We start from the raw sequence: 14,308 nt of genomic DNA, 5'->3' as shown, positions 1-14,308 counted from the left end.
ACGTCAGTCAGAGAAGTTTATCTAAACATTTTGGTAAAGTGATCGGTGTATTAAAACATGAATGGTAGGAAATGTCCATTTTTCCTGGGAAGAAGTGGGAAAACTCCACCTTGGCTGCAGTAGGTGAGAAAACACTTGAAGAAGCCACTATTGTGATCATTAAAAAAGGCAAGAAAATTCCCAATAAGCAATACAGAAGTACACAATTGCAAAGAAACTGATTTTATAAGCTTAAAAACAGTAAATTATTACAGGACAATTCCAATTTTTACTGAATAATTCAATGTATTTTTATAGAAATACAGAGTTTAAAAAAAACTGGCAAGTAAATTTAATATTACAACACTGTTATGTTACAAAGTCTAGCAAGCTTACAATCATTCAATGTAAAACAGCATTAGGTGAATACAAGAATACAAGTTTAATTAACAACAGACCTAAACCGCTCTTGAAATGACACAGATTTAACTATCTTTACATGAATAAAATAGTCAGTACATTGAAAAGGGATAGAAAAATATTTAGTACTTCCTAGCAGATTCAAGATTAGAGAAGGAGCATACAGAACACAAGATTGGACTTCACGAAGGTGAGAGATTTTAAGATAAACATTGCCTCAAAGTTACACACTAAAAGTGAAACTGAGAAAAATAATATACTATTATACACAATGGATGTGATTTCAAATAATGTTATAAACAGACAAAACATCAAACATCAAACAGTTTTGAGTATATCTTAAAAGCTTTTAATTATTAATTTTAGGAAAACATGAAACTCTTGAATGCACTGGATTTAGCAGAACATTTCAACTGTCAGGAGAATTTATAGACAAATCCATGATTGGCTATTACAGATTAGTAGAAAACTGTGTATATGGAGTTTTGGAATTGGAATTCATAACAGACAGAATTCTTGTTGGAATTCTTGATGAAGCTTAGTCAGTTTTCTTACAGTTCAAAGAAGATTCAACCTTGGAGAAAGCTGGAAGCAGAAACCAAAAATACGCATAGTCAGATCCTAAGAGGAGAAGACTAAAACAACTTCGAGAAGGAAACAGACACTATTACTTTTATTAGGCATGGGCACTCTAGAGAGATACATGATGGGCCTTCATAGAAAGCAACCCAAATCCTTGCTACTAAATAAAGTGGTAGTGCTATGGGATAAGAATGGCACACAGGCATAGATAAAGTTCAGCCATTACTAAGGAATGCTACATTTGCAAAACCGTAGGTCACTTCCAGAAGATGTGTAGAAATAAGATAACTTCAGAACAATGGAAACACTGGTGATCACAAATGTTAAATGGTCTTCACATACCACTGTTAGAAAGAATACCTGCATTTGATGATTTGGAGAGAAAACCGAAGGCATTCCAATGGGGAACAACTAAGAAAAACAAGCCAGAAAACAAAAAAAACTATCTACATCAAAGAAATGAATAACCTATGAATTTTGTGCTTGATAAAGCAATAAGTGTTACTGTCCTGTCTGAACAGTTACCATGGTGAAAAAAGTGGAGGTTATATTCAACAGAAATTAGACCGTCTGATAACTCAGTGCAGAATGTTTTTAATAAATCATACTACAACTAAGAGAATTAAAAACTAGCACATGGTTCTCAAACAACTAACTTCTCCTTTTAAGCCTGTACACATGTCTCCATCTCAACTCCATTTGAAGTGTTGGATGGGACTGACAACCTCCAACAGAACACTGGCCCTGATGCAAGCAACTGCCCAAATAGTAATCTATGAACAAATCATTATTAATCAACCAGTCGAGAGACAACCAGAAGAAGAGTTCAATGGGCTTCCAAGACTCATGACAGAAAACAAATAGAAAAAGAAAAATCAAGTCAGATCTCTTCTTATGATATAAGAGAGCTGTTTATCATCATCAAAATAAAGAAAATCACAGACTTCACAGCTCTGGTGGAAAGGTTTAATATTTTGTCTTCTAAAAGAACATCCAATGCTAACAAAAGTGATTGTATTGAGTGAGCAACAATCTCTCAGTAACATGACTAAGAGTCTGGAAAGGTTTACTTTACCAGTCAAACAATGGGGAACTGAAGACATCTAGCTGTATCGGCAGCTCGCATGGGATCAGTTTCCATAGGAACCTGACCAATGTCCACAGACCCTGGACATGGCCAGGAACAATAAATTGATTGGTCAAAGCATCCAGAATACTGCAAAATGAGACAAGCTGATCCAACTAAAATATACCTAGCAATCCAGTGTAACACAAGGAAGAAAGTACTTTTTTCAACAGAGCAGCTATCTTTGAGGAAGGAAATTGATATGATGAAGGGCCCTCCTGTCACATAATGAACATTGTCTACAAAGAATGCATTTGGTATGCTTTCCTTTATTGGTCAGAGCATTGAGTATAGGAGTTGGGAGGTCATGTTGTGATTGTAAAGGACATTGGTTAGGCCACTTTTCAAATATTGCATGCAATTCTGGTCTCCCTTTTATCGGAGGATATTGTAAAACTTGAAAGGATCCAGAAAAGATTTACAGGGATGTTTCAGGGTTGGAGGATTTGAACTCAAGGGAGAGGCTGAATAGCTGGGGCTGTTTTCCCTGGAGTGTCAGAGACTGAGGGGTGACCTTATAGAGATTTATAAAATCTTGAGGGGCATGGATAGGATAAATAGACAAGGTCTTTTCCCTGGGGTGGAGGAGTCCAGAACAAGAGGCCATAGATTTAGAGTGAGAGGGGCAAGATATAAAAGGGACCTAAGGGGCAACTTTTTCACACAGAGGGTGTTGCGTGTATGGAATGAGCTGCCAGAGGAAGTGGTGGAGGCTGGTACAATTACAGCACTTAAAAGGAACTCGATGGGTATATAAGTAGGAAGGATTTAGAGGGATATGGGCCAAGTACTGGCAAATGGGACTAGATTAGGTTAGGATATCTGGTCAGCATCAACGAGTTGGACCGAAGGGTTTGTTTCCGTGCTGTATGTCTCTCTGATTCTATAACTCATCTTATATGCAGGCAAGTCCAATCCTTTTTTCCCACCCTGGGAAACTAGATGGTGCAAATTGCTGACATATGACTCAGCATGGGTATCTGATGACCATAGCTCACCAAATGTTTGTCTTGACTATCTTGCAACAGCTGCTTCACAACAATATCCCTGCAGACGCCATGGCCACCATTTTCATCAACCTTTCATTCATGCAAGTCAGCATTGTCATTAAAACATGCCTGCTCACAATTTTGACGCAGTCACAGAGAAGGAAAAAAACAGGATGATGTGTGAATGGGAGGGGAAGTTCCAAGTAGTGATCTTTCAATGCAATATCAAGGCCACTGCTGCCTTTGTCCTTCTCAGTGGCAGAGGTAGTAGGTTTAGAAGGCAATGTTGAAGGAGGCTGGATAAGTTCCTGGAGTGCATTTTGCATACAATACAGCCGCAGCCACAATGCCCAGTTGTGGAGGGAGTAATTATTTATGTCGATGGATGGTGTGCTGATTGGGGATTGTGTGGGCTTGATCTGAATCCATGCAATGGATGGTGTTGAACTTCTCTGGTGGTTCTTAGAGCTACATCTGTTAAGTAAAGTGAGGAGTATCCCATCAACTGGAGTCTTGTGGATAATGGGTAGGTAATGGGGAGTCAGGACGTGAGTCAGCTCACCCTCCAATTTCCAGCTTCTAACCTTCTCTTGTAGTGACAGTGTGTGGTTCAGTTTCTGGTTAGTAGTAAAGCTTCAGGTTGTTGATTATGAGGGATTCAGTGAATGGCAAGGCCATTGAATTTCAAGGGGACACAGAATATAGAACATTACAGTGCAGTACAGGCCCTTCAGCCCTCAATATTGCTCTGACCTGTGAAACCAACGTGAAGGCCATCTAACCTACACTATTCCATTATTATCCATATGTTTATCCAATGACTATTTAAAAGCCCTTAAAGTTGGTGAGTCTACTATTGTTGCAGGCAAGGCAGTTCATACCCTTACTACTCTCTGAGTAAAGAAACTATGTCTGACATCTGTCCTATATCTATCATCCCTCAATTTAATCTATGTCTCCTCCTTGTGCTAGCCACCACCATCTGAGGAAAAAGGCTGTCACTGTCCATCCAATCTAATCCTCTGATCATCTTGTATGTCTCTATTAAGTCGCCTCTCAACTTTCTTTTCTCTTACAAAAACAACCTCAAGTCCCTCAGCCTTTCCTCATAAGTCCTTCCCTCCATACCAGGCAAAATCCTGGTAAATCTCCTCTGCACCCTTTCCAATGTTTCCACATCCTTCCTATAATGTGGCGACCAGAACTGTACGCAATACTGCAAGTGCAGCCGCACCAGAGTTTTGCACAGCTGCAACATGATCTCATGGCTCCGAAACTCAATTCCTCTACCAATAGTAGATGGTCTAACATTTGTGTGGTGCAAATATTACTTGTCGCTTCTCCGCCAAATATATTTGGATATTATCTTGGTCATTCTGCATAATTGCACAGGGTGCTTCAACATTGAAGGAGATGTGAAAGGTACTGAACATTGCAAATATCCTCAATATCCCCATTTCTGCTTTTATGACAAAGGCAGCAGTGGCCATGGCATTGCATTGAAACATCACTATGAGGCAGCAAGAAGTGTGGAATGTCTGCAGTGATGTCCTGGGACTGAGACAATATGTCCTGAAAAATCACTGCCATTTTCTTTATACTAGTCATACTTCCAGTTAGTGGAGAGTATTGCCGCTGATTCTCTTTGACCTTTTACAAAATGTAAGATTAAGGAAACATAATTTACTGGTGAATATTCATTTTGCATTCTTTCCATAAGATTCCAAATGGAAAAAAAAAGCAATATGTGGGACTGTTAGAATAATCTTTAATATTTGCTACAATAGTCTTAAAATGCAAGAATTTTGCTTTGCGCTAATGTACCTAAATTATTCTATAGTTTTTTCATTGTTCACTGTAAAGCAATGAAATGAGCTCATTGTTAGTCTTTGATTTTACAGATGTCCTCCGTAAAACTAGCTAAATATATTCCATTGTCATGTAATTTAAAAATGATGTGGAGTTGGATTCTGTGAAACTCTACTTTTGGGCATTGGTCCAGAGGGACATCACGATCAGTAAATTCAATTTAATCAGTATGTTGGTGGGATATGTGTTTTCGTAAATCTCAGAGGTAGTTAACTTGCCCCCAAATAGTGAAATTGGAATTAATGAAGAATATCAAATAAATCTGAGTTACTGTAATTAAATTTGAAAAGAACAATGTGATTAAATTACACTGTTTGTTCTTTTAGTATAACCCAATATAATTAGCCACCTTATATTATACCAGTCAAACTCCCAAGGCAGTTCACAGGGCATGTCAGCAATTGTAGTCTTCAGCTGAAGTGGGGAATAAGACCAGCGTGTGCACTTAGGTGTGTAAAGTCATTTTTTGTTCTCCTTTTTATATTTTGGTTGTAGGCGCCAATGTCCACATTTACAGAAACTGGCTGTGTAAACTTGTTATAAAAAAAATCTGTAAAATTAGACAATCTACTTCATAACAGCATATGAAATAGAATCAGGGTTAGGCTATTTTGCCCCCAAGCCTGCTTTGCTGTTCAATAAGATCATAGCTGATCTAGTTGTGACCAAAACTCCACTTCTCTCTTAAAATATTTCTTTTTCTGGCTTACGTTATTTTTCAAATGACTCATCATTTACAACTTCTTGCAGTTATTCATGTCCCCTTTTGCTCGAATTCACTTATCACCTCATTCAGCGGCATCTCAGATTTTTCTAATGAGTGGATTCCACACCAATTATCCTCAGGCATTTGTGTGGAGTCCAAAATGTAGTCATGTGGCAACTTTGATTTGATTTATTATTGTCACGTACTGACATACAGTGAAAAGTATTGTTTTGCGTGCTATCCAGATAAATCATATGTTAAATAAGTAGATCAGGGTAATACCGTGGGCAGCACGGTGGCACAGTGGTTAGCACTGCTGCCTCACAGCGCCTGAGACCCGGGTTCAATTCCCGCCTCAGGCGACTAACTGTGTGGAGTTTGCACGTTCTCCCCGTGTCTGCGTGGGTTTCCTCCGGGTGCTCCGGTTTCCTCCCACAGTCACAAAGATGTGCAGGCCAGGTGAATTGGCCATGCTAAATTGCCCATAGTGTTAGGTAAGGGGTAAATGTAGATGTAGGGGTATGGGTGGGTTACGCTTCGGCGGGGCGGTGTGGACTTGTTGGGCCGAAGGGCCTGTTTCCACACTGTAAGTAATCTAAAAAAAAAAAAAAGAATGCAGAATATAGTGTTACAGCTGCAGAGAAGGTGCACAGAAAGATCAACTCTAAAACATTGAAAGGTCAGGGGATATCAGTGGGGACCAAACTGTTCTTAAACTGGGAAACTGTTGACAATTAAACGCAGTAGACATGTAAACTAGCCACGTGTATTTCAGCTGTGACTCAGTGACTGAGTTACAAAGTTGCGGATTCAATACCACTCCAAATATTTGAAAGTGGTGCTGGAAAAGCACAGCAGGTCAGGCAGCATCCGAGGAGCAGGAAAATTGACTTTTTGGGCCTGAAACGTCGATTTTCCTGCTCCTCGGATGTTGCTTGACCTGCTGTGTTTTTCCAGCACCACTCTAATCTTGACTCTGATCTCCAGCATCTGCAGTCCTCACATTCGCCAAATATTTGAAAGCCTCTGTGCCGTATTGAGGGACACATATTGTAGGTCCTGGTCTCTTAGAAGAGAAACCGGGTCTGACTGTCCTCTCAGCTGAATGTAGAAAGGCTCTATGCCACTATTTGAAAATGAGGAATAGGGGAATTTTTCCCAGTAGCCCATCCAATATTTATTCTTCCACTAGCATAACTAAAATAGATTATCTGATCACTATTCTTTGTAGGGTATCTTGAAACATGAAAATTTGTTTCTGTGCTTTCCAAATCACAGCAGTGACCATACTTCAAAACCATCAAATTGGTTATGAAACACTTTGGGGCACCCTGTCGTTAAGAAAAGAGCTATATAAATGCACATTATTGTTTTCCTTAAACTCGCGAGAGCCTGGTGTGACTGAGTCTCTCCTTTTCTAAAAGGTAGAATAATGCATCCCTTGAGGAGGTGAAGCCAATGTAAATGTATATATTACTTTGGAATTGCAATTTAAGCAGATAATATGTGTTGTAAGTTATATCACCAGGCTATGATTTGAACTGCTTCCTCAGTTCTTAATGCATCCTAACCAGAAAAATCTATCTAATTTACTAGTTTTCTATCCAGATCTTACTACAAGTTTGCGTATAAGTGTATTTTCCCATATTTTCATTGGATAGTTAATAACAAGTTGGACACTAATTTCTGAGGCCCTTCATGTCTAAAGGTTGGCCACTTGGTTGGCAAATGTATTTGTTTCAATGTTTCCAGATTGCCTGGTCCAATCAAGCAGTTATATATATATGGACACCTATCATAGTGTTTAAATGAGCTAAATGGATCAATGTGAAGTTATACACTTTAGTGTGAAAAACAGAAAAGCAGAGTGTTATTTGAATGGTGATATATTGAGAAATGTGCATACACAAAGTACTGGTGACCTTGTACACCAGTCAATAAAAGTCGACAGGAAGGTGAAATAAGGTGAAACAAGCAATTAGAAAAGCAAGTGATCTGATTGACCTTCCCTGGAAGAGAACTTGCATTCAGAAATATGGATGTCCTACTGCAGTTATACAGGGCCTGGTCGAGACCACACCTGGACAATTGCGCACAATTTCAGTCTCCATACTTAAGAAAGGATACACTTATCAGAGGTTCACTACGCTGACACCAGGGATTACAAGACTGGTCAATGAGGAGAGATTGGTTAAAATGGGCCTGTATTCACTAGATTATGGATAAGTGAGGGAGGAACTGTTTGAAATGTAAAGAATTCTAACAGGACTAGACTGATTCAATGTAAGAAGGTTGTTTCCCCTGGTTTGAGAATACAGAAAAAGACGATGATCATACTGAACTGTGAGCAGGCTGAAAGGGCTGCTCCTTCTCCTGGTTTCTGTGTTTCTAACCACACATACGTCCTATCGATCTGAAAAACGTAATATACCCAATGAGTGGCCTATTTTATTCAAGACATCCTATTATCTCCTGATATAGCAATTGTAATCACTCTTCCAATAATAAGCACAGTACCAGCAATAATGACGATGGGAGAAAATTCAGCCATTCACAATCCTCGCCTGTTAAAAAAGGGACCAAGCCTGTGTGAAGCCCCCACAGTTATGAATTTGTCCTGAGACAATTCAATTCAGCACAACCAGCATCTAGTAATCCCATAACAAATGGTGGTTTATATCAATAGGTGAGTGCTTCAAATTTAATTACACAAACGTGTAGCATGGATTAATAGATAAGTTTCTCCTAACACTAAACTTCAAGAAAAAAGTAGGTTTAACAAGCACCTTAAGAGGAGGTAGAGAGCCAGAGAGGTTTAGGGAAAGTTTCCAGCGTCTAGAGTCTAGGTAGTTGAAGGCAGGGGTTCTAATGTCAGGTGATAAAAAAATTAGTGAGGCTTAAGAGGCCATTAATTTGAATAATGTATATATCTCAGCAAATGTTGTGCTGGTGGAGATTACAACGTTAAATAGGGGGAAAGTAATGGTAAGATCAATAAAGAGCAGTGAACATAGGGGTTGCAATTGAATGGGTCTGGATGTGAGTTAGGATGTGGGCAGTAGAATTTGGATGACCTCAAGTTTCTGGAGGATAAAACACGGGAGACGGGAGGTCAATGAGGTGTGTATTTGAATATTTACGTCTAGAAATAACAGAGGAATGGATGATGGTTGCAGAAGCGGATAAGCTGAGACAGAGGCTGAATCAGGTAACATGACCGAGGTGGAAATAGGTGATCCTAGTAATAGCAAGGATACATGGCCAGACAGTAAAATGTCCAACCAAACTGTTGAACAATCGGTTTCAGCCTCATACATTTTTAAGGCAGTGTGAGCTGTGGGAACAGGTTCCATTTGGCAGTGTGTGCAGAGGAAATCCCACACTTCTGGAGGAATTGCAATTCCTTTCAACAGAGATCATGAGGATGTTGAGGCTGCAGCTAAGGTTGATTTTTAGAGCAGAATGGTCCTTTAACACATTTTCTTAAAAACCTAAATATAAGAAAACATAAAGTCATCCCCTATAATGGCTGTAGAATCAGTTTTATACATGTCCAACTTGTAAAAGCAAGTGTTCTAGATTGATAAGATGCCTTTCTAACTGTCAAGGTTGTTTAAGCCACAGTTTGGGGCTGAACTCATCCATTGACTTTTACCTGACACAATTAGCTTTTCAAATTAGCAATTTGAATGGCTCCCACTTTGATATCTGCTGAGGGAGGAAGCTTTGAACTTTAAAGGGCCAGGGTTAGGTGGATTGTAAATGCACTGTTTTATGACTTGAGATGGTTAGGTAGATTCTAAAATTCACCGTTTTATGATTTGAATGGAGGCACTGTTCAATGGGTGTGAAACAGGCCACTGCAACAGACATGACCTACTGTAGTTTCTATCATGAATAGTTTATTTTAACTTAAAAATGAGCACTTTAAAAGCCAGGGCACAGAAAGCAATGGATCAACCCTATTGCAGGAAAATGGGATTAGTCTAGTTTGTGGTTTGTTGGTCAGCAAAGACATAGCAGGCCAAAGGTCCTGTTTGTATGCTATATGATTATATGACTTCTTATGATGTGCAGACTTTTATAGAAGACTGTTCTTTCAATATGTTTTTCTTAAAAACCTAAAGTTAAAATAATGAAAAAATATGCTTCAGAAACTTGTAATCTTCTTTCTAGCCCATTCATCGTGGATAGCAGGAACAAACCATAAATCCTAGGGCACCAATGAATGAATACTGGGATCAAATGCTCCATTTGGAATCAGCTCTTATGTGATCTCAACATTCATTCTAACTAATCAGCTCTATGCAGTTCAACACATCCAGTTTTTTTTCTTATTAAATTCATGGACCTATCTTTCTTCTCCTTAAGAAACTTGACTAATATGAACAGTTAGCTTCAATTCCAACAGCAGCCTCTTCCCACTCACTTGGTCAGCAGCACAGGGGTTAAATCTTAAAAATCTAGATCCTGATGAGGCAATTTAGGTCCTCATTGATTCTCCCATTAAAAGCCAAGGAAATGCCCCTTTTTTTGGACTGTGAGACCTGGGCTCAAGTCCCACCAGCTCCAGAGGTGTTCAAAAACATCCCTGAACAGCTTGATTAGGAAAATAGGTTACAACTTCTCCAGACTCTGCCACAAATAAGGAATTCTAGTTACATAAAAACAAATAAATAAAAGCAGAGAGGATCCTACTCAGAGAGGATAAAAAACTGATAGGAGCTTTTCCTGTCCTGGTGCCTTATGGGCTTCAGGGAATTTCCAGCCTCCCTAGATCTTGAGGAATCCTGGGCTGGTGTATTCTCTCAATGTTCAAAGGCGTATAAGCATCAGCACAAATGATAAACACATTGACCAATATGTACCAACCTCCAAAAAGGGGTTTTGAGAACCCACCCTCAGGAGTGAGTTTTGATGAATGAGGGCTTTGAGGAAGAATATAGAGAAACAAAGTACTCTTTTGTTGAAGGCAACCCAGGCAACAAGCATCAAAACCACAAAACCAGTTCAGATTAAAAAGCCTGCTCTCCTTCCCAAAAGCCGCCGATCTGGGGAATCTTCCTGTACAAAAACACACAACCTGTTTAACTACACAAGCTATTGGAAGCTTCTACAGAATCAACTACAGCTACTGGATCTGACTTCAAGTGCTCACTTCAGCATCATGACAATCAAGTAACTCAGTCGTAAACTATAGACTCCCCAGGCCTTGGAAGCTAGAATATTGTTTGCATGGCTCAGGCAATCAGTTGTTTGGGGTCATGACTTCTACTTCCTGAGGAAGGATATTCTGCATCCAAGGGTTGCTGGCCAATCAGATGCTTCTCCGTTCTAACAGCAACATGGAGAGAAGTGGCCACTGATGGGATTGCAGGCAACCCCAGACAAGGCCAGTCAAGGAGGACGATGAAGCAGCTAAGTGCCCTTCAAAGTACCCTTCAATCATGTCTTCAAAGGGCACGACTGTACAGTGGGTGCAGGAAAAAAGGGACCTAATGCCATCTGTATATAGTCCAGTGTGATGCTAGAAAAGCACAGCAGGTTGAGCAACATCCGAGGAGCAGGATAGTCAATGTTTCAGGCAAAAACTCTTCATCAGGAATGAGGCTGGGAGCTTCGGGTGTGGAGAGAAAAATGGGAGGGGGTGGGGCTGGGGGGAAGATAACTGAGAGTCCGATAGGTAGATGGAGGTGGGTATAATGGTGATAGGTCAGAGAGGAGGATGAAGCAGATAAGTGGGAAAGAAGATGGCAGGTAAGACAGATCATGAGGGAGGTGCTGAGTTGGAAATTTGCAACTGGGGAGGGCAAATGAGGAAATTGGTGAAATCCACATTGATGCCATGAGGTTGGAGGGTCCCGAGGCAGAAGATGAGGTGTTCTTCCTCCAGGCATCGAGAAGTAAGGGTATGGCAATGGAGGAGGCCCAGGACCTGCATGTCCTTGGCTGAGTGGGAGGGGGAGTTGAAGTGTTAGGCCATGTGGCGGTGGGGTGGTTGGTGCGGGTGTCTCGGAGATGTTCTCTGAAGCGCTCTGCGAGTAGTGTCCACTCTTCCCAGTGTAGAGGAGACCGCATTGGGAGTAATGGACAGTAAAGACATGTGTGGAAGCACAGGTGAAATTTTGATGGATGTGAAAGGCTCCTTTGGGGCCTTGGACACAGATGAGGGGGGAGGTATAGGTGCAAATATTGTAATTCCTGCAGTGGCGGGGTTGAGATGCCGGGAGGGGAGGGTGGGTTAGCGGGAAGCGTGGACCTGATAAGGGATTTGTGGTGGGAACGGTCTTTATGGAAAACGGATGGGGTGTGGAGGGAAGTATATCTCTGGTGTTGGGGTCCAGTTGTAGGTGGCAGAAATGGCAGAGGATGATGCAATGTATACGGAGTTTGGTGGGGTGGAAGGTGAGGACCGGGTGGGAGTCTGTCCTTGTTGAAGTTGGGAGAATAGGGTTTGAAGGTGGGGATGCGGGAAGTGGATGAGATGCGCTGGAGGGCATCATCAACCATGTGGGAAGGGAAATTGCGGTCTTTAATGAAGGAGGTGTGTTCTGTGGTAGAACTGGCCCTTCTGGGAGCCAATGCAGCAGAGGAGGAGGAATTGGGAATAAGGAATAGCATTTTTACAGGAGGCAGGGTGGGAGGAGGTGTAGTCGAGGTAGCTGTGGGAATCAGTGGGTTTGTAGAAGATATCAATATTGAGTTGGTCAGCATTGATTGAGGTGGAGAGGTTCAGGAAGGGCAGGGAGGCGTCTGAGATGGTCCAGATGAATTTAAGGTCGGGTTAGAATGTGTTAGTGAATTTGACTAATTTTTCAATCTCCTCATGGGAGCACAAGGTGGCGCTGATGCAGTCATCAATGTAGCGGAGGAAAATGTGGGGAATGGTGCCAGTGTAACTACGGAAGATGGACTGTTCCATGTCGCTGACAAAGAGACAGGCATAGCTGGGGCTCATGCAGGTGCCCATGGCTACCGCAAGAATTGCAAAACTTGCGCCCACACCTTACCCCCCCTGTCACCTCTGTCCAAGATCCCAAAGGAGCCTTCCACATCCATCAAAGTTTCATCTGAACTTCCATACATGTCATTTACTATATTCATTGCTCCCCATGCGGTCTCCTTTACATTCTCGCAGACCGCTTCAGAGAACATCTCTGGGACACCTGCACCGACCAACCACACCGCCCCGTGACCAAACATTTCAACTTCCCCTCCCACACTGCTGAGGACAGGCAGGTCCTGGGCCTCCTCCATCGCCACTCCCTTACCATCCGACACCTGGAGGAAGAATGCCTCATCTTCCACTTCGGGACCCTCCAACCCCATGGCATCAATGTGGATTTCACCAGTTTCCTCATTTACCCTCCCCCCCCCTCCTTATCCCAGTTCCAACCTTCCAACTCGGCACCACCCTCATGACCTGTCCTACCTGTCCATCTTCCTTCCCACCTATCTGCTCCACTCTCCTTTCTGACCGATCACCATTATCCCCACCTCCATCCACCTATTGCACTCTCAGCTCCCTTTCCCCTAGTCCCATCCCCTCCCATTTATCTCTCCACATCCTAGGCTCCCAGCCTCATTCCTGATGAAGAGTTTTTGCCCAAAATGGCAACTCTCCTGTGCTCGGATGCTGCCTGACCTGCTGTACTTTTCCAGCACTCTCAACTCTAATCTCCAACATCTGCAGTCCTGACTTTCACCATCTGTATATTAGTCACTACAGGTAGCAGGAGAAGTTGAGAAATGATTAATAAAGTAGATGGTATCATAAGCATTATATATGCTCAGTAGTAAGGAATTTATGATAACACTGAGAAAACACTGGCTCAGCCTCAATCAGAGTACAGAATCTGAGCAACACACCTTAGGAGGGATGAGAAGATATCAGAAACAGTGCAAGAAAGATTCACATGAATGGTTGCAAGATAGGAGGAGGTTAGTTACGTGGACAGATTGGAGAATTATTTGGGATTACTTTCCTTGGAGAAGACTATTTTTCCTTGACAGTCTGAGAAACGTTTCCTCATGGTACAATTTGAGAACCAGAGGGCCCAGATTTAAAGTAACTCTCAATGACCAAATCACAAAATTGTTTTTTTTTTCAATGTTGTGAGGAGCTGGAATGCGCTGCCAGAGAGTTGGTGAAAGCAGGGAAGAATGTGGAGGGCCGGAATGGAGCGGCAGATGAGTTGCTCTTCACAGTGGTTCAGTGATTAGTACTGCTGCCTTACAGCACCCACGACCTGGGTTCAATTGCACCTTTGGGTGACTGCCATCGTTGAGTTTGCACATTCTCCCCATGTCTCTGTAGATTTCCTCCAGGTGCTCTGGTTTACTCTCATAGTTCAAAGGTGTGCAGGCTAGGTGGATTGGCTATATTAAATTACCCGTAGAGTCCAGGGAGGCGAAAGCTGGGTAGATTAGCCATGGGAAATGCAGGGTTACAATGATAGGGTAGGAGGTAGGTCAATGTGGGATGCTGTTTTGAGGGTCAGAGTGGACTCAATGGGCAGAAAGGTATCTTTCCACGCTGTAGGGATTCTATGATTCTAAGACCAGTGTGAACATGACAGGCTGAATAGTCTCCATCTTTCCTGTTGTTATTCTGTGATGGTTGAGAAGAGTAGTTCA

At 41.7% G+C, this 14,308-nt stretch overlaps 1 protein-coding gene across 2 annotated transcripts in view; it reads right to left on the bottom strand.

Annotated features, from left to right (window-relative positions):
• Positions 1-324: 324 nt before the first annotated feature.
• LOC140477346 (dual specificity calcium/calmodulin-dependent 3',5'-cyclic nucleotide phosphodiesterase 1A-like) overlaps positions 325-14,308 on the bottom strand; it is a 647,210-nt gene continuing 633,226 nt past the window's right edge. For both annotated transcript variants that reach the window (XM_072571037.1, XM_072571039.1), the window contains one exon: positions 325-984. In XM_072571037.1, the coding sequence (XP_072427138.1) occupies positions 938-984 (47 nt within the window). In that variant the 3' untranslated portion in view covers positions 325-937. The remainder of the gene's footprint in view (positions 985-14,308) is intronic.

The sequence above is a fragment of the Chiloscyllium punctatum genome, chromosome 5, assembly GCF_047496795.1.
Source record: "Chiloscyllium punctatum isolate Juve2018m chromosome 5, sChiPun1.3, whole genome shotgun sequence".
Taxonomy (NCBI): Eukaryota; Metazoa; Chordata; class Chondrichthyes; order Orectolobiformes; family Hemiscylliidae; genus Chiloscyllium; species Chiloscyllium punctatum.
Note: the sequence above shows the minus strand (reverse complement) of the source record. Positions and strands in the feature narration are given on the sequence as shown.